The following is an 18960-nucleotide window of genomic DNA, read 5'->3' on the forward strand; positions in this document are numbered from 1 at the left end:
ACTGAAGTTCTCTGATAATTTGGTGCTTTTCATCATTCGGTTCATGTACATACCCAATAATTTGAATGTAAATAGATTCAAATCGTCTTCGAAACCGATTTATATGCTACTTCTTCCCTCTTGATCTATAGATACTCTTGGTCGAGAGCTTTTGACATAACCGCGGTGGGTTTGTGATGCAAGCCACGGTCTGCTATCCATGATGTTCGAACTCACCGAATGAATGATTGCGCCGCAAGCTTACGGCTGCACTCTGCCGTACTGGACCTGGGACAGGCAGGCTGCTTGTTGCACTCCGTCGTACTGTACAGGCTGACTGCTGCACTCTGCCGTACTGTACAGGCTGACTGCTTGTTGCACTCCGTCGTACTGTACAGGCTGACTGCTGTACTCTACCGTACAGTACAGGCTGATGCACTCAAGATGGACTCCTGACGTGCATGATTGATGAACTTTTAACGCGCCTTTGGACAGACTGATGCTCTTATAACGCACTAAACAGTCTAACCGATGCATTTCATATACTGCATTCTGGCTGATATTGTCTGACTGGCTGATATAGTTTGGTGGACTTTGACGTATGGAGTTACTAAGGTAATGAATTTGTTAAGCGAATGATTTTTACTGTTTTAAATTTACGTACTTTCTCGTTTATTCTTCTTACGCTCTCAGCATGATTTCGAATCTCTAAATTGAGCTGTTTGGTTAACTTGACGGTCTTGACCTGAAATAAATCCTGGTCAAGAAGGTAACTCCTGTGACTGTCATGCGAGCTATACGTTGATGCGCCATCCTAAGCTTTGAGTAGAGTTTTGCTTTGGGTTTTGAATGTCTACTGCAGCTCTCATCGAGGCATCTGCCTAATTTTGAGCAGTTGAGAGCCATGTTTCTGTGACTTAACGGGTGCGAATAAATTGCGTCGATTATTTGCTTTGTTAAGTAAGCTTCATGTGTTCCAACCTACCACCATGTTTATTCTCAGGTCCTTCTCTCCCCCCTGAGGACACTGAATGCGGTGGTCGATGCATGACACCTACCCTGTGTCGCTTATATATTTCAGACATTCCATAATAAGCTTATAATAATTAAACCTTCATATTTATGCGTTTTTTGGTAATTTTGCTCCATTCTGTAAATTAAGATGTTACCATTCTAAGGTTTACATTTCCTTCCAATTTTTCGTACGCTCATTTGATCACAGAACAGGCCCGTAAGATTTTGTTAACATGAATGTTCATTTTAAACTCGAGAACGAAACTCATGTTTCATTAGCTTATTGTCGAACATTGAACATCAACAACAATAACGTAATTGTAGCAGCCTCTTGATGTTGGCTATCGCAAGCAAAGAATAAGAAAAGTAAAAGAAGAATGCATCTGACATAGGACTGGAGAATAAACACCGTTTCCATATCTTGAGCCAGCAAACGATTCTCACTGCTCAGTTTTTCCATGTTAGAAAAATCGAATTTTGCTTGTTTCATTTTGATTGTTTGTCGTTTAACGTGGGCGTTTAGTGCCGTGACTCAGAACAGCGATATACTAAGTGACTTGGTCTTATTCTTTTACTATCCTTTTCATCACACCAGTTTTTTCCCTCTCACATTTCTGTGTAGCTTAGCTACTCAAATGTTCCTGTTCATCCTCGTACTTTGACTCTTTAAAACTTTGCTTTCGTGTATCTTATATTCAAAAGTATTTTAAAATTTGACTATTCTTTCTTAAATGATAGTTTTGGTTTTTTGGTCTTAAATTTTTCCGCTTTCAATAAATTTCTCATTTATATGTATCTTCATTTTAATTCAAATTTAAAATGATTTGTTAGTTGATAATTATCGTTACTTCTTCATACTACTCAGTCTCAAACTATCAATCGTTCAAATTTTGTTATACATGTGGCTTACTTCATTTGGTGAAAGGTCCAGCAAACTCCACTAAAACATTTGGAACGCGGCAGATAACGTAATGATGGTCTCTATTCTTGAAGGTGTCTTTATACGGAGCTTCCGTTGCAGCTCCTCCCTTACGCCTGTGGCCGGTAAATTAGCCTTGCCGTCTGTAGTGGCGCTCGTGTGGCTCCTTCTGCTTGTTTCCTGTCTTATTTAGCATTTAGTTCCTGAATATATTGCCAGTTTCAAGCGCTCGAGTAATTGTTCTGGAGTCTTGATTTTTAGTGTATTTTCAGAATTAATGATAGTTTCAGAAAATTTAATCACAACCTGCCGATGCATGTTTTGCGCCTTATAGTTTTAGAATTCGTATTGCATTAAAAAATGAAGGCTTATGGTGATACAAAGAAACTTTTGTTGTTTTCGATCGAACATCAAGAGAAAGAAAAGAATAAAGGATCGCGACTGAGGACGTACTCGTGTGTCATGTGACGAAATTTCGGACTGAGAAGCAGTATTTATAGACTAAGATTTCGCAATTCGATAAATCCGCTTCTTTTGTGTAGGTTCCGATTACTGGTAATTAGAAATCGTAATGCAATTAGAAATCATATGTCGATTTACCATTTCTCAACGTATTGTAAACTTCTTGTATTTTATATTAGACAGTGGGATAAATTTTTCGAATAAAATTTGTTATCTGGAAATTTGTAGTTTGTCTCTGGATGTTGGTATTGCGTGAGCGGGTCTACCTTGTCATGATCTTTTACGAGCTTTAGATCTTCTTACATGCTGTAATTTAGTGCAGTTTGGAGCGATTCATCGAGTGTCCTTACCGATCACCGCGCGCGATCATTCGTAATCATATTGGAGTTATGAGCGTTGCTTACGCATAATCTACTATATGAGGCATAATGTGCCACGCATAATCTGATATACTATATTGCTTGTTTTGAATAAAAATGTTTTGTACTATATGAAGCCGATCAAAAGTTCATCCTTCGCGGTTGCTGCTGTTGTTAAGGTGTATTTTTTCTCGTAAGTATTTTTATTTTCATCTATGTGTGAAGATTTAATATTTAATATTGATCATATTATCTATTTGATACTTATTTTAATGGCTCTGCTAAATGCATCGCCAACATTTGTTTAGAACTTGGCTAAATTGTTTTTTAGCGCATTTTCTCTTTTATTGGGAAAATGCGCTATTGTGCTCGCCATGTCATGTCCATCCGTCTGTCTGTCTGTCCGTCCGTCCGTGACTTCTCGTTTTCGTCGACGAGAAAATACGCTCTCTGTCACTCACTGCAGTGAGTACTGAGTTATATTTTTTTTATTTGATTTTGGTACTGACATAAATATATTGCTCTATTTACTTATATTTGCTTGCGTTTATTTCACTGAAGAATATCACGTACCGGTACGTGCTTCTGAGTTAATTTGTGTGCCTGAGCCAGCAGCTAGGCGGCAGTCTTGCCATCAGTGCCGGAGTAACTGACTGTAGCCCGGGGCTCTTGTCGGGCTTCGACCTTCCGCCACCGAAACTCTGGACGATTACGAAGCTTCTGCGCTGTCGCTCCTGCATCGAGATTTATCCAACAGAAAGCTATGAGCTTTCTGCGTGCATTCTAAAATTCGAACTCTATCATCTTGGGTTTTTATTTATCTTAGTTTTTTGTTCCATGCTAAAATTAAGTCCAATAGATCAGACGTTTTTATATTCATTACTTGTTATATTAAACAAACATTTAAATTTAATTGCGGAAGGCGAAAACTCGATAATGGGTGAATTTAATGTTTCTTCAACGTTTGGGTTATATAAATGCAATTAGCCTCTTATTAGAATGCAATCTGATTATTTAGCTCAGGGTTGAAATTCTAGTTCTCTAATAAAATGCATGGAAGAATGTAGGAAAGCCAAAGTTTGATTTTCTATTAATTCTGAGATGCTTCTATTACTAAGATTGTACATGAAACTTTAACTTGTAGCCTGATTCAAAACTTTCATGGCCAGGGACCCATCGGAATGTCAGTTTTCTGCGGCGAATAAGCTCACAGAAAACGTTTCTTTCTCAGAGACTTTCTTATTTTTGATTACCTGACTTGCGCAACTCCATTGTTGATGTCGTGTGATGGTGATGCATAATTTTACCTATCAGGCTATCATAACTTTTAATTGTGAATTTTGAACTCGGGTATTCTCTATGGCAGCTTTACTCAGTTATTTTGTCCGAATAAGTCAATTCTAACGATTTTCTGCTACGATCCGCAACTCAGGCAAATCGGAATGGATGACATTACACTCAGCACTCTTGAATGAATTAATTCGAGACAGCTTCTACATTCTACAACTTAATCAGAAAGATTGATAAGCATTTCCTTTAGAATACGAACTGACCAGCTGCACGGACTTAATGTTTTTTTAATCAAGCAATTCCTTCTTGCTTCCGAATTGCGTTTAACCCTGTTTAATTTTGCTACCTCGTTTCTATTTCTATCTAGTTTTCTGGAGCAGGAATTCGTATTCCTCTCAGAAAAAGAGAAGATATATGGTTGCGGCACTAGGCACGCGTCGGACACTTGTTGTATCATGCAGGGTAAGAATATCTTGCGTGTTGCGCAGTTGCGGTCTTCAGATGCTTGCTGTGATCACTTGTGCAGCAACTGATTCATCGCAGGAGATGCTTCTGCAGCTGATTTTAATTAGTGAACGTTCATTCATTTTCCGCCGCCAGTGGCCAAGCAAGGTGAAAACGATCCGAAATTCAGATTTTTTTATGTGTTCGTTTTTATTTGTGTGTTCCTCTTTTTGCTAGTGCTGTCTCAGAAGAATGTATTCTGCTCTATCTCTTACATATTATTTGGACTAAAATTAAGAGAAATGTAGATAATTTCTTTTCCTATCCTCCACGATTGGCTATACTTGCATTGCGCATATGTTGCTCGTCAAGTTTGACATTTTTTATTTCATGAACGGTCCACCATGAATGAATGTTGTCTTATTTTCATTTAAATACGTTTCTTATTTATTTTTATTTGGAAATACCCCAGCAAAATCTAATTTTCTGATCGAAAAACCGTCTAGCTTGAATGAGACGCGAGGAATAGAGAGAAGGGATAGACTTCGCTCTGCCACAAAAAAAAAAAAATGCAAATGATCCTAATACACAAACAGAGAAATGATTAAGACTTCAGATAATAGTATAACAATAATCCACATGAACTCTAATTACATGACACTATACCAAACTGCACTCGTACTTAGGAAGCACTATGCAGCCTAATAGCTTTGTCAGCCTCACAAGGACGAAACAGACGAATTGCTCCAATTTGGCTAGGTCGTAGAACGGGGCTATTCCTTGCAGTAGTGACTAGTGCGGAACACTAAGTACCTTGCACACTGCAATAAAGGGCCCAATAATATGCCAAACTCACACCATTGGCTTCATCATTGTCACTGTAGGCAATCGTAAATACGAGCCTCGTCCTCGAAATTAGGTACATGTACTCAATAATGTAGTCTACGATGTGACGTAAATCTTGAGTATCTTCCTAATTACTGATTTGTTAGCCCGAACGTTGTGAGATGTTTTCTTACCGGCTCTATGATAACCTCATATGTGGCGGTTGTGAAATGATACAAGTGTGAGTTTTTTCATGCTCAGTCGGAGATTTATATAGTAAATATTTAATGATTCCGACGATGGGGGATGGTCGGCAATTATAACAATTATGCAGGAAAATTTTGTTGCAATTACTGTTTACTCATCACCTATTGTTTTATTTACTTCTCTCTGTTGTTTTATCATTGTTGTGGACAACATATATTTTGAGAATTTTTTCTTAAAAAAATAATTCGTTTGTACTTGGAACAATATTCCGTTGCGTGCGCGCTAAAATTAATTTAAATTTGTGATATTTGTATAAATTTTAAGCACCTCATGCTACCATAAGCGGAATTTTTGGCACTCTATTCATTTGCTATACATTTAAATCAAATATTCACCTTTTAACTACAATACACCACCCTAACAAAATTTAGAGTCGCCCCAGCTTCTGCTAACCCAAATCAGAAGCTGCCGCGTCTGTAAATTTTCACTGGGTAATTATCATGTTTTCCTTTCGTTTGGGTGGTCGTGCTATGTGAACCGCGTTATTTAGAGGCCTAGGCATGTCTGCATAGGCTACCTGCCTACACACCTGCATGTGCCACTTGTGTTCATTGCTCATACAGATTGACCTGCTGATAATCTGGATAATTCCTGATGCCTTTTGTTGCATGTTGTCCTGAATTTTTCAGTGAAATGTTGTCAAAATGAAAATAAAAATGAATCGCGTGAAAGTTCTAATTTTCAATGTAACAATTCACACCATTCGTTTTTCAGGTACAATTCTATGACACTTATCATTTGGTTGGGAAATTTAGTTTGATTTTCTCATCCTGCCATATCTTATTGGGGGATTCGTGGGTTTTTTGCTCGTCTGTGGGCCAATGTGGCAGTCCTTTCCAGAAACATTATTCCGGAGCGCCCAACACAAGGCTCGTGTTAAGTGACTTAGCGTCTCATTTGTGAAGAGAGATTGTCACGTTGGTTAAGCATCTTTGCACTTCCTTTCCGAGCAAGTGCAATTGTTTGGGCGGCGTACTTACGTGCAAGCAGTCTGCTTTTTGGTTGCCTGCCATCCAGATGCTAATGCTGCTTCTTATCAGCTTGACCTCGCTGGTCATTTGAAACTTTCCTCTCCGTACAGCTGATTCACTTTTTGGTTTCGGCCAGAGAATAATTATTTTTATGCGCTAGTGCTCATGTGTCCACCATTCTATTAATTATTCTGTCTTTAATCAATTGTATTGGTGAATAGATTTTCCTGCATTTGTTTACTATGCATTTGACGTGAATGAAATTGAATATTAAAATCCATTGCGATCGATTCCTAAATTATACAATATCATTATCACGAAGAAAAAAAATTGAAAACAAATTCCTTTACCTTCTAAATTTCCCACGACTCAATTTAAAGATTGTTCTTGGGATAAATTCAGAGTATACATTGATGCACTCTTAATGCCAAACTACTCAGTGTTTTAATCTGCGTCTATCTCTCCTCATCACGTCTCAGCATTGCACTGCGACAACCGCTCACTCTGCTTTTCATTCGAAATATCATCAAAGAAATTTTGTTGTTCAAATTTTATGACAAACTATAACGTAAACTGAATGCTTGCTCGGCGTAGTTAGGTAACCACCCTGGGATGCAGGTTGGCCGCAGGGTAATCCAACTAGCTTATGGAATCCTAATCGGATTGCGATGAAATTTCAAATTGCCGTTAATGTTGTTTGGTATTGTGGGAACGCGTGCGCAGAAATTATTTGCAATGGAGGGGTTTCCATATTTCCTACAAAATTATAGTGAAAGGCTAAAAAAAACACACACACACTATGACATGAATAAATGATTACGTGTTTCGAAACGCAATAATCAGGTCGAATCTTCAGATGCAGTGCCGCTCATTTGATCGAATTTGTATTTATATTGAAGCGAAAAGCCATTCCGTCTATTTTAAGATACTTTAGAAAATACATACTGTCGAGCAAGATTGAACGTGTTTAATGTTTTGTTTGAAGGTTATTTAGTTTGTTGGTGCATGAACGTGTTTAATGTTTTATTTGGAGGTTATTAAGATTGTTGGTGCATGAACGTATTTAATATTTTGTTTTAAGGTTTTTAAGTTTGTTGGTCCATTTACGTGTTTAATGTTTTGTTTGAAGGTTATTAAGTTTGTTGGTGCACGAGTAGCGCCAGGGTGAGGGTACCAGCTGTGCCACACCAGCATCCGCTCGTCGCCTCAGCCACAGCTGTAGTCACAACCGCCCTCCAGTTGCTGACGAGATGTCTGCTTCTGAGCGCGCGGTAGCTCCCGTCAACGAATTACGTACGCTACGGTGATCTCGTTGCTCAAACACTGAAATGATTTGAAGTGCTCGTGAGAACTTTTACGAACTGTGGCTGTTTTCTGTACTATTAAAAAGTAGTATTCTATTCGACTATCGAAGACGTAGATTATAATAGTTATAAAGTTTACGTGTTCCGGATTGTGTTGTGAACAATTTGTCATTAATCAATACAAAATATTTTTTAAATGTTTCGTCTTATTCAGTATTCAGATGCACCAATTATTTTTACTGATTTATATTCAATTTATTAATTGGAGATGCGACTAAATATATGAAGCAAGTGATTCTGAGCATACGACAGAAATCTTACTTGTTGTTGGCTAACACGTCAATATTGACGCCAAGCATGCAAAATATTATCTATGCGTTCACGATCGTAACACGAAAACTTTATAGCTTCCGTGTTAGAAAATCGTCGTTTTTCAATTTGCCCTGACTTATATTTTCAAACTTTTAATTTCTCGACTGATTAATGTTGGCTTAAAGTCTCTAATTTGAAGACAAAAACGATCATATCGCGCTAGCAACTTATATAGCTAATATCGTTCAATGCATCGATGGGTTTCTTGATTTTGAGCAATGAAACATTAGACTAAGCATATTTTTCACTTTTTCAAATTATTCTTATCAGTATGTTTGAAATTTTAATTCTTTTGAAATATTAATAAAGTTAAATACCAGTAAACATCAATTTACAAAATACAAGTTATTCATATTTACATATTTATTGACCAAATCCTAATAGTAATGGCCAATTTCAGTTATTAATTTTTCAATGGTGACTCTTTTAGCCTAGCAAGACGAGTGGTGGTGAAATGTGGTCTAACAACGATGCTAAAACGAGCGACGTGAAAATTTAAAAGAAAATCCTTTTCTTTTTTCTCATGCGACGTCGGTAAAATTCTGGTGGCATTGATGCAAAAATGGATATTGTGGCTACATAATTTACCTTAGTAGCTACCGTGGCTACACAATTTTCCTCCTGACCAAGCATGGTTTGGAAGTCACGAGTTGCCACCATCAGCGGTGCTGGTCGACCGGCCGGAGAAGGCTTTTCTTTCGAGTCTTATAGGTTCCCTGGTAAAACCTCAAGTGAAAAACAGCCTATTGCGGCACTGTCTTATACTTCTCATGGTTTCAATGGTGTCGAGTCTCCTGGAACGTCACTTTCAGCACAAAAGTATCCACGCAGCCACATTTTTCCTATTGGTCGGTCTCCGAGTTACGAGAGGGCAATCCTCAGCAGCCTTAAAAATCCCGACAAAAATCAGCAAAAGCAGGCGCGAGATTCTTCATTGCGCAGGTTTGCTCACGACGAAATTCGAGTTTCTGGAAAGTCATCCAAGCCTAAACGGACGGAATCCAACTCATCGTCTCACCATCCCGAGTCAGTGACAACGCTCACATCATTGGCATCGAGTGAGTCTGGACCTGACGACGAAGTGAATCGAAGCATGATGAGAATCGACGATCCTGAGTCCATCGAAATGAGCAGTTCCGATGCCGCTAAAAGGAATATTTGGCCTTTAGTTTTATCCCCCGATACATTGTTATCTGAATGTGACTCGGAATCGCAGGCAGATACAAGTCTACCTCCTTACTCAATGAACTCGAACGCTCCTATCTTGCCAGCGGACTCGCCTAAAGCGCCAACTCCATTACGAAGGCGCACGAGTTTCTTACCCAACGGCAAGGTACCCAGCGGTGATCGGGCCACTCAGAACTGCATTGCTACCCAGACTATTATATCTATCCCCAACTTCACTTCAGGTGATATTGACCGTGAAAAAGGTGATTGAGTCTGCTTCTAAATTTGTTTTCTCTCTTACGTTTGCTCTGTTTCTCATGTTTCAAATGCATAGTTTTTTTGTTATATATAGATAAATTGTAATAAAAAATATAGATATAGATAAAATTGTAAGATGCTTGTCAAATTTCCTTTAACAATTTTCTAATCTAATTTTATATCTTTAAACATATTTAATCAGTTTTTTTCTGTAGAGATTTTATTTTGCTGTATAGATATTTCGCAAAATTTTAAGCGTTGGGCTTAAGTAACAAAGGCGCATATCCAATTAATCTTGTATTCTCGAACTTCAGCCAGGACTTCCATCAGCTTTATTAGAATTACGGAATTCGATCATACATTCATGAATATAAAAATTGTGAAGGTACCTTAAGTTAGCTTAGACTTTAGCATTTTAATCTGAGACGTCGGTTGTAAAGACCAACAAACAAGGCCAACATAGCTGTAGAAACATAGAAACCCGAGAGCGTATAACTATGGTGGAGTTAAATGGCGGTGTATCATGTTACTAATTCAGTTCAAGAGAAATAAACATCGGCACGAATTGGAAGTAACTGAGTAGTAATTAAGAATCTCGTTCAAGTCCCCATTGAGGTTCCCTTCAATAGAGTTTTGGATATTTTATTGAATCGAATGAAATGGATTGAATCATACTATGAATCTAGATATCATTTTAATTGTCCTACTAATTCTTCCTACGAACTCTGTGTATTTTCAATCTTTTACTCCTTAAAATCCTTGACCGCTGCAATTTTAAGATACAATAAAGATCAGATTTGGAGTAAATACAAAAGGCGACAAAAAACAGTACTACTGCTTGTGTGGTGGGCGAAGTTTTGGTAGTATACCGCATTCTCCATGTATGTGCATATGCTACTGACATTCATCAGTTAGTGTGCCAAGCATTGCTGCCCTAGAAGGCCGTATACCATTATCACAACATTTTCTAAAGACACTTCTGTGCGCTCGTCGTTTTTGATGATGTTTGATTTTCGTGAGCAAGGAGTTGCCATTAAGTTTTGCTTTCGTCAGTGAAAAACTTGGAAGAAAATGCGGAACTGTACCAAATGACTTTGAGTTCACTCCATTAAATTTTAAAAGAAGATTTTGAATGAATTAATGCATTAAAAAACAGTCCGTTTTATGTGGACCTCCCTCGTACTGTATGTAAAATAAATGAAGAAGAGACAGACACCGGCGATGGGTTGAGTTTACCGGGACCGGGATTCAATCATTCCCTATAAGTTTGTAATTATTTTAATTCGTATTTACCAAAACCGATGAAATGAAGAAGAACTGTGAAAAGCAATGCCGAAGAAGAAAAATTGGAGTCTGCCTGCTCCAATAAAAGTTACGGCAAGTACGCACTTACAATATAATCAAACATAGTTAAAACCAAGAGTGATCACTCAAAGTAAATAGAATGACCAGTAAGGGATGGCTTTTTAAACTCCTGCCCTGAACGAAATTGCAGCCTAATATTCAAATAGTCATATATGTATGTATTTTCTATTATTTCTAATATACTAGCAGCCTAGCAGGTTAGCCCGGGCTCTCTTTCCCTGCGATTTTAGAACCCCGAATGCCGTCATTCCTGTAGTGCATAATCCTGTAGATGATAATAAAGCGTATCGATGCTGATAAGAAAAAAAAATCCCTTTAAACCTTCATTCTATATGGAACAAAGAACTCACATTTTACTCTCGTTTCAAAGTATGAAGAAAAATATTTTTATTTTTTGAATGTGAACATTCTGCATCTTTTAAATTGAATTTATTAACACCAGTTTCAAAATAAAATTTCAATCTTTGATATAATCCTATCATCACAGTTTCGCATTGCCTTATTATTCTCTTACTTGAAATACATTGTAAGGTCCAGGTGATACACCGACTCAATAGGTGTGGTAGATACGTGCTCGAATGGTCGCTAAATATTTTCGGAGCCCGTCATGAAACAAACACATAAACAATATCTCACATATGTTTATTACATTATAGTCTATATTTTTACTCATAACGTATATAAGCCAATAAAACTATTTGCATAGCGTGAAGATCGATAACGTGAAGAAACGAATTTTATCAATTTGGTCGAGTATTTCAATCATTAAAGGAAATATTAAGCATATTTGTTTTGTGGTGGTTTCATGACATTGAGGATATGATGCTCTAGGTTGAGTCTATTTTGCCAAGTCTACCCCGTGTGTTGATGAGACGTATCCTGAAATAACGGCCACTCTGCCCAATCCGGCGTGTGTGCTGCGGTACGCTGGTCTATATTTGCTTGCCTGTTTGTTTTTGCACTCATACAGCTTGTCGTTAGACTGAGCCTCTTTATCGTTAGCGTAACTGAACAATATCTTGGCTTGTTTTTCATGACAGAACTTCCAGCTAATTCGACCGACTTTTATGTTCGCTGTTATCTTAAAAAATTTATTTTTTTGCGCCAGGGTGTCCCGCTCGTAACGGGTTGGAACAAATTTTCAGTATAGTTCAAATTTCTGAAGTAGTGAGATCGTAATATTGCAAAGGCGGTTTCAAGTAGTTAGGGACATCTGACTTTTACGGTTGAGATCATAATACTCAAAATTAAAGATCTGTGAATACTTTTTTACTGTTGATAAATTAGTATACGGAAGATCAGCACGCAAGTTTTCTTTGCCCTACTCCTCACGTTTGCATCCAATCAGTCATGATGTGCAGCGTGGTGTAGGGTATTTGTAAAACTCGCTCCATAATGCCCTGAACACTTAGCTTTTTCTCTTTGTTAACGTCAAATAGCTGCGACGTCCGACAGCTCCTCTTCCGCCCCGATGTTTTGCGGCGATCCACGAGTGAAATTCACTTCTCTTGGCGTTCGCAGACTAGACAGCTCACTACCTTCCTATATACTCGTATAAGTATGTTTGCTGCGCTCATGCGGGCTTGAATTTGTGGGCTTTGGGCGTGAATGCGCTCTTAACAATCGTCATTTGAAGCTTAGTTCACAATTATGTAGGCATTTACTACGAGTTTAAATTTCTGAAATTGTCAAGGCGTTGAACTGCTGCCCTAAAATGTTTTGTGTGTGAAACTTGTAGAATCATTCGTAGAACACTGTAACTTTTTTATTTACATTATGACTGGTCACGACAAGAATATTATTTAGCTTTCATGGCTTCCGTGCTATTGATTTTTTTTCGTATTCTGCTTGCTTTTCGACAATTCTGCTAATTTCATTAAACTCGGAATTCCATCGAAAGCCGGACTACTCGCATTTTATTTTGTTTAACGGCATTTTAATTGCCGAGTACTCTGAACGTGAGGTATCTTAAGTAAGAGCGGATGGGATGAGGCTTCTTCAATTAGCGCTTCCGGCTGCGTGTTTCCTATTAGTCGGATGGCTCGACTGAGTTGATGAGTCGCCGTCGAACATTCAAGATTCTAACTTTTTGCCTCAACTTGTCGGTATTATAACTTTGGGTGGTTCCTAAATCTTATTCAATATCCCGTGATGAGTGATTTGGGAACACGTACGGAATTGTTCTAGGAAATCGATTGTAAATGAATATCATAAAGTAAAAATGTATGGGAAGCTAGTGAAAAAATATGTTTTCAAGCTTTCATGTTCTTGCTTTCATGTTTTTTATTTGAAAAGTTAAAAATCTTATAAATTGAATTTTCAGATACGTAATTCATCTCTCCGCGATTGCAACGGACTGATGTCTGCCATCTAGTCGTCTCAAATTTGTTATTAGAATAGACAAGTTGCCTGAAGCGCAGTTGTCTCATCGACGCGATTCTCTTCTCTAAATTGCACTCAATTGACCGTTATTTCTCGCTCGGCTCATCTTTCAGTCATTCCTTAGTTAATACAGAGCACACCATTTGACGATTTTTGATTCAAATGTTAAAAGTAATCCTGCTGCACCTCGTGCTTTCGTTTGTATTTAAATCTAATACATTTTTGCATACTCGGTGTCGGTTGTCATTGCTATTAAAGGCTATCGCAAATTTCGGCTCTGCAGCCGACTTGATTGCTGACATTTACGAACTATTTCTGAGTTCTGCAGAGAAGTTTTAGTTTGTATTCTGTGTTTTTATTATTATTTTTTTCTTTTCCTGAATAATAAGATTGAGATTGAGGCTTCATAAATAAAATTGGTTTTATCGGTTGAAGAATCATTTTCTGTATGACTCAAGATTAGGATTGACTAATGGCTGTTCTTCACGGGAAGTGGAGCCAATAAATATACAGTTATAACATTTTTTTCGAAAGTAAATGACTTAAGAAAATTGATTCGTGTAGAAAATTATAATAATCATGCCTAGAATTGATCCATTGTTTAACAGTACTAGCCCGATTCGAAGGATCAACTTTTGAAAAAATGAAAGTGGACGTATAAACTACCGACGCATTATAATTGCAGGTATATGCGTGCAATTATAATGCGTCGGTAGTTTATTTAGAGCTTGATAAATTTAATAATCATGCCTAGAGTTGAACCATTGTTTAACAGTAGTCCTATTCGAAGGACCAACTTCTAAAAAAATGAATGTGGACGTATATAAGAATATATACGTGCAATTGCAATGCGTCGGTAGTTTATTTAGAGCTTGATAAGTATGACATGAACAGCGGCTACACATCTCATATCAGCGGCTTCTGCGATGCTATTATTTATTGCTATAGCTTTTTTTGCAAGCTGACTTGCAAGTGTGTGCAGCTCTTATAGATTGGTCCTTGACTTGAATGCAGTCAATTAACGGGCAACGAGTCCTGAGACGAGTCTTTTCCTTGCATTCGGATGTTTATTCGCCTCCGACATTACCAGGAGCCATAGTGCTTCAATATGCGTTTCTTGCTTGGCGCATTTGAATGCTTGTCTGTTGATAAACTCGTGTGTTGCTTGCTTGCGGTTTCGCTCTCTTTCCTGCGAGGTTCATTACTTCCTAGTATGTTAATTTTTTTTACTAGATTTTCCGTTCTGCAAGATCCTAATAGTAAATCGTTTTCGTCAAACGAAATCGCCCATTTCGTTTGACGAAATGGGCACCTCACATAATATAGCAGCATTAATTAGAGCCTTTTCATATCATGTACGCAGATGTGCGAAATTAAAAATGGACAACAGCAGGTGTTATAGGGCAGTCAACTGTAATGCCCTACTATTTTATTATTATTATTATAATTATTGGTATTATGTATTCTTATTGCTAATAACATTATTATGATGAAATATTATTTTAGAACGTTGATAAAATTTGCTCACAATCATTATTAATGTATAGAAAAAATTAAAAGAGCCGACATGTAAGCCTGAAAATGCACCATTCCTTCTGATAATTTAAATAAAATGTAACTGTAAAATATAAAGGGTCCTGCTCAGGGCTCATTGGCACGGCGATGACACACGAGATGTAGCTGCAAATTATTAACCATTGCTGGTTTACTGGTGGTCTCTGAAATGGTCTTCTTCCTTCCGTCTAAACTTTTTGTTGCCACACTTGCATGATTTTTGTCACGCTATTTGCCTGCCGTGTTGTCTCGTGTCACCTTGAATCGCCAGGGACAGAATTGATCAATTTCAAACGTTATAAATGTCATATATTTACTCAAGGTATAATAGCTTTATGGTATAATTTGGTATTTGATTGAATGTTCGTAATATAGAATTCTAATTTGCTTAGGTAGTTCGTGTTTATGAGAAAGAAAGTTAAATGCTGTTTTTTTTCCGTTATTGTTATTTTTAGGAAGAATTACATGAAAATATATCTAATTTTTTTTAGTTCCTTGGATTTTTTGTGCCCTCGTAGACGACGTAGAGAGTGAAGCGTGACTTGCGTCACTTGCTTGATGTTTTGTGATGTTACTCGCTTGTTTTGTGGCGTTTCTTTGTGTGGTGCGGCAGACACCATATGCTTCACGCGCTGGGTTTAGCTTGTCTCGTGTCTGTTCATTGCTCGCTAGACCATCCAATGTCTAGCTGTTCCTGTACTTTGTTTTTGCAAGGATTATAATCATCCGTACGCACTGGCCGCGTACAACAGACTTTTCACAGATTATTCTCAACTTATATTACTTCCTTTTTATTGTATTTGTTATATCTAATTTATCTCGCGTTTCTGTGTGTGTAAGTGCGAGTACATACAACATTCTCACGCTGCAGCTCTAGTGAAATCCGAGACACCAAGCCCAGCAAGAAAGCTTTCGTCCAAAAAATTCGCCTCATTCTGGGATGCGGTTAAAGTTGTATTCATAAAATTGAGTTTTAAGACTTGAGTGAAGTTTGGTTTTATTACGAAAATGATATTTGGGAGTAACGTAGACTTGTTACCATGAAAAAAGCTAAGCACCATGATACGGAAATAGATTATCGCAAGTTTAAATTTTGATTAAGTTTCCTCTTTGATCCTGATTTGGTTCGTTTTTTGATGAAATTTAATTTGAATTGGTTGAAAACCGCGGGATATTATAGCTTACATTTGTTTTTAATTTAAATTTCGTGTCAATCATTCAAATTCTTCAGAGGTCAAGGTTTAAGTTAACCGGTATCACAGTCACGTACTACTCAGCAGGATCATTTATATGAGCGTATTTGAGTGTAGGCGTTGAAGCCTCCATATTGCATGTAGCCGACACACCAACACACAGACACAGCTGTCTCAACTTGATAAGTCACTAATTCTCGCTCACCTGAATTCACATGTATAGTTGACACTTACTTTTCGAGGCAATTTTTTTAGCGGACCTAATTACTTACTTCTGTTATCAGAATGTCGAATTAGTTCATGAATAACATTGTTCCTACTCGCGCGTTCGGAAGGTTATTCTATGTTTTGATTTATTTTTTGATGTACGTTGCAGCGGCAGAGCTCAATTAATGTCGTGATGATTTACCAAATTTTCTTATTTCTGATTACTTCTGTTGAATTCTATCTTTAATACACAGTATAAATGTCCTGTTCACCTGAGGCTCCCATGTCTTGTGCGAGGTCCCAAGACCTCGCACCAAAGCCCAAAGTGAGTATAGTGAGTTTTATTAGCAACTTTAGGTTTACTTGGGGGCTGGCTCTAGAGTTAAAAGTTATCGGTGGGGGCTATTACCTCTAGAAGAGTTCAGCATTCCATAGTGCGAGCAATTGCTACTTAACTCACACAAACTGGTCGTCTAGCTACCTTATATAGTGAAGAGAACTAGATCTAGTGATGATTTGCCTCCCATCGCTTCACATTATGAGACTGCTTACGATCTGGACAGCAAGCGTCTGCTGGAAGAGGATGAAACTGGAAGAAACACGATGAAGAGAACCAAATAATCATCGCTGAGTCCAGGTGTTACAAGCGGTCAACGTGCGACTTTTTCATCTTCAATCCGAAAACAACAACAACAACAACTAGAGTTAGGACTAGGAGGAGGAAATATTTGAAGCTGTTACATATATTACATATATGCGTTACGAAGGACTTAGAATACATGATTTGATAAGATTGAACGACTAAAATGTTTATTCGTTGGCTTTCGTAACGAATATACGTTACAGTTTCTAATATTTCCTCTTTATTCTAGAGCCAAAACTCAACTAAACCCAAACTTATTCTGCTCATCAAAATCATTCGTAATGAATATGCGTAACATCTTTCTTGTATTATTTCAATTCTCGCCTTATCTTTCATCGCGTAATGTGAAGAACGCAAAATCAGTAAATAGTGTCGGCCTATAAATTAGCGCAGTTAGTGTGTTTTTGCTAGCCATGGGCTTGTTTGATCAGTGCTACGGTTTGTCAGGATCTTGTTTGGCGTCCATCATCTTCAATAGAGAATATGAATAAGGATCTTGTGCAGAGCGCCATGTAATTCAAGGATCGGTTTTCACTAGCATACTTTTAGGATGACGTAACGCGTTCATTTAACATGGATATATTGCTGAAGAAAAATCTTGTGACGAATATTAGGGTATAAATGTTGTTGTTGCACGTAATTATTCTGCTGATTTGACTTTTTTTAGTTGGCTAATTATTCGTAGTAGTTTTAATTGTCTTCTGCTGAAGATTTGTCTTATCATGTCAAGGTGGACCTTTACATAGATGCAAGAATTATTCGAAAATCGAGTGGTCGAATGGGAAAAGCATACTATTGTGTTTTGATAATAATAGAATCATATCAATTAATTATGACTCAACGACTTTGAATTGTCACAATTTGGTGCTTGGATTACAAGTAATTATTATGTAATAATAATGGCTAGGTATTCACGTAATGTCTCGCCTGGTATGCCGCACCGCAGCCTAATAACCGCTCTGTGCAGCGTCGCCGATGCTGCTGGTAATTAGCTCTTGTTGAGCGAAAGCGTTTGTTCTGTATACCGGTTACGGCAATTGTGGAGCTGCATGCTTTGATTGTTCTTTCTTTCTTTCTTACTCTCATCGAGTCGAGTAAAATGACAACAAGGCTTTACCACACAGAAATTTTACGATTTATTTGTTGAATCCTGGTAGCGTACAATTAAAAAAAATCGATACCATGTATGACTTAATTATGCTGGGATGATTTCAGTCATTGATTATTATTGGGAGCAGTTACCCTATATTTTCCATCAAAAGTTATACGGCGCTTACCGTCTTCAAACTAACGGGCTGTTAATATATTAATACTTTTTACATGGAATTTATTAATAATAAATGTCTTGGTTCGTATGTGCCGTTTCTTCTCGAGTCTCTTTTCGTTTATTGTGAAAGGTACTAGCCTACTTTTGAAATTTCTTTTTTAATCATCATTCCAACATTAAAATGAGAAAATTGCTTAAATTTCTTCTCTGTTGTGTTTACTTCATAGTAGGTTCACGAAGCTCGTTCGTTGTGCGTATGCTTTTCATTTGTCTGAAGTAAAATTCCTGTTCACTAGTAAACTAGGAGGTATGTGCTCATCTTGAACGCGGCTCTTTCGACCGTCGTGATTTTTTTATAGAACGCCCCTCGCAGCGACGTGCCTTCTAAAGACTTAGCGAGTCTTTGTTCCAACTCATTTCCATTTCCTTACGCGTCCGCAAGCGCTTGCCGCTTTTATTCGTCTATAATTCACGAGTTTAATGTATTGGAAAGTAACGTTACTCTCTGGACCATTTGCTTCCGTGGCCATATGGTCTTTTTCTTTCATCTAATGTTTCTTTTGAGCTTGCGTTTGAAATTTGACGCAGAAAAATATGAACTATTCCAGTGCGTCAACAGCGAAATGCAGAACATGTAGGGCTGCCTGACCCCTCAGTTGCATCGAAAGGCATAACATGTACGTACTGTAGGTATTATTGATTCTGTCAGTTTCATAGA

At 37.7% G+C, this 18960-nt stretch overlaps 1 protein-coding gene across 12 annotated transcripts in view; it reads left to right on the forward strand.

Annotated features, from left to right (window-relative positions):
* LOC108669458 (proton channel OtopLc) overlaps nucleotides 1-18960 on the forward strand; it is a 121074-nt gene that overhangs the window by 56338 nt on the left and 45776 nt on the right. Inside the window, exon 1 of one of the 12 annotated variants that reach the window (XM_047883434.1) lies at nucleotides 8590-9636. The exons of 10 other annotated variants lie outside the window; for them this stretch is intronic. In XM_047883434.1, coding sequence (XP_047739390.1) covers nucleotides 8838-9636 — 799 coding nt within the window. In that variant the 5' untranslated portion in view covers nucleotides 8590-8837. Of the gene's footprint in view, nucleotides 1-8589; nucleotides 9637-18960 lie in introns of those variants that run through there. One more of the 12 variants, XM_047883435.1, reaches the window with a different exon arrangement.

This window comes from Hyalella azteca, unplaced genomic scaffold (assembly GCF_000764305.2).
Source record: "Hyalella azteca isolate HAZT.00-mixed unplaced genomic scaffold, Hazt_2.0.2 contig1645, whole genome shotgun sequence".
In the NCBI taxonomy this organism is placed as follows: domain Eukaryota; kingdom Metazoa; phylum Arthropoda; class Malacostraca; order Amphipoda; family Hyalellidae; genus Hyalella; species Hyalella azteca.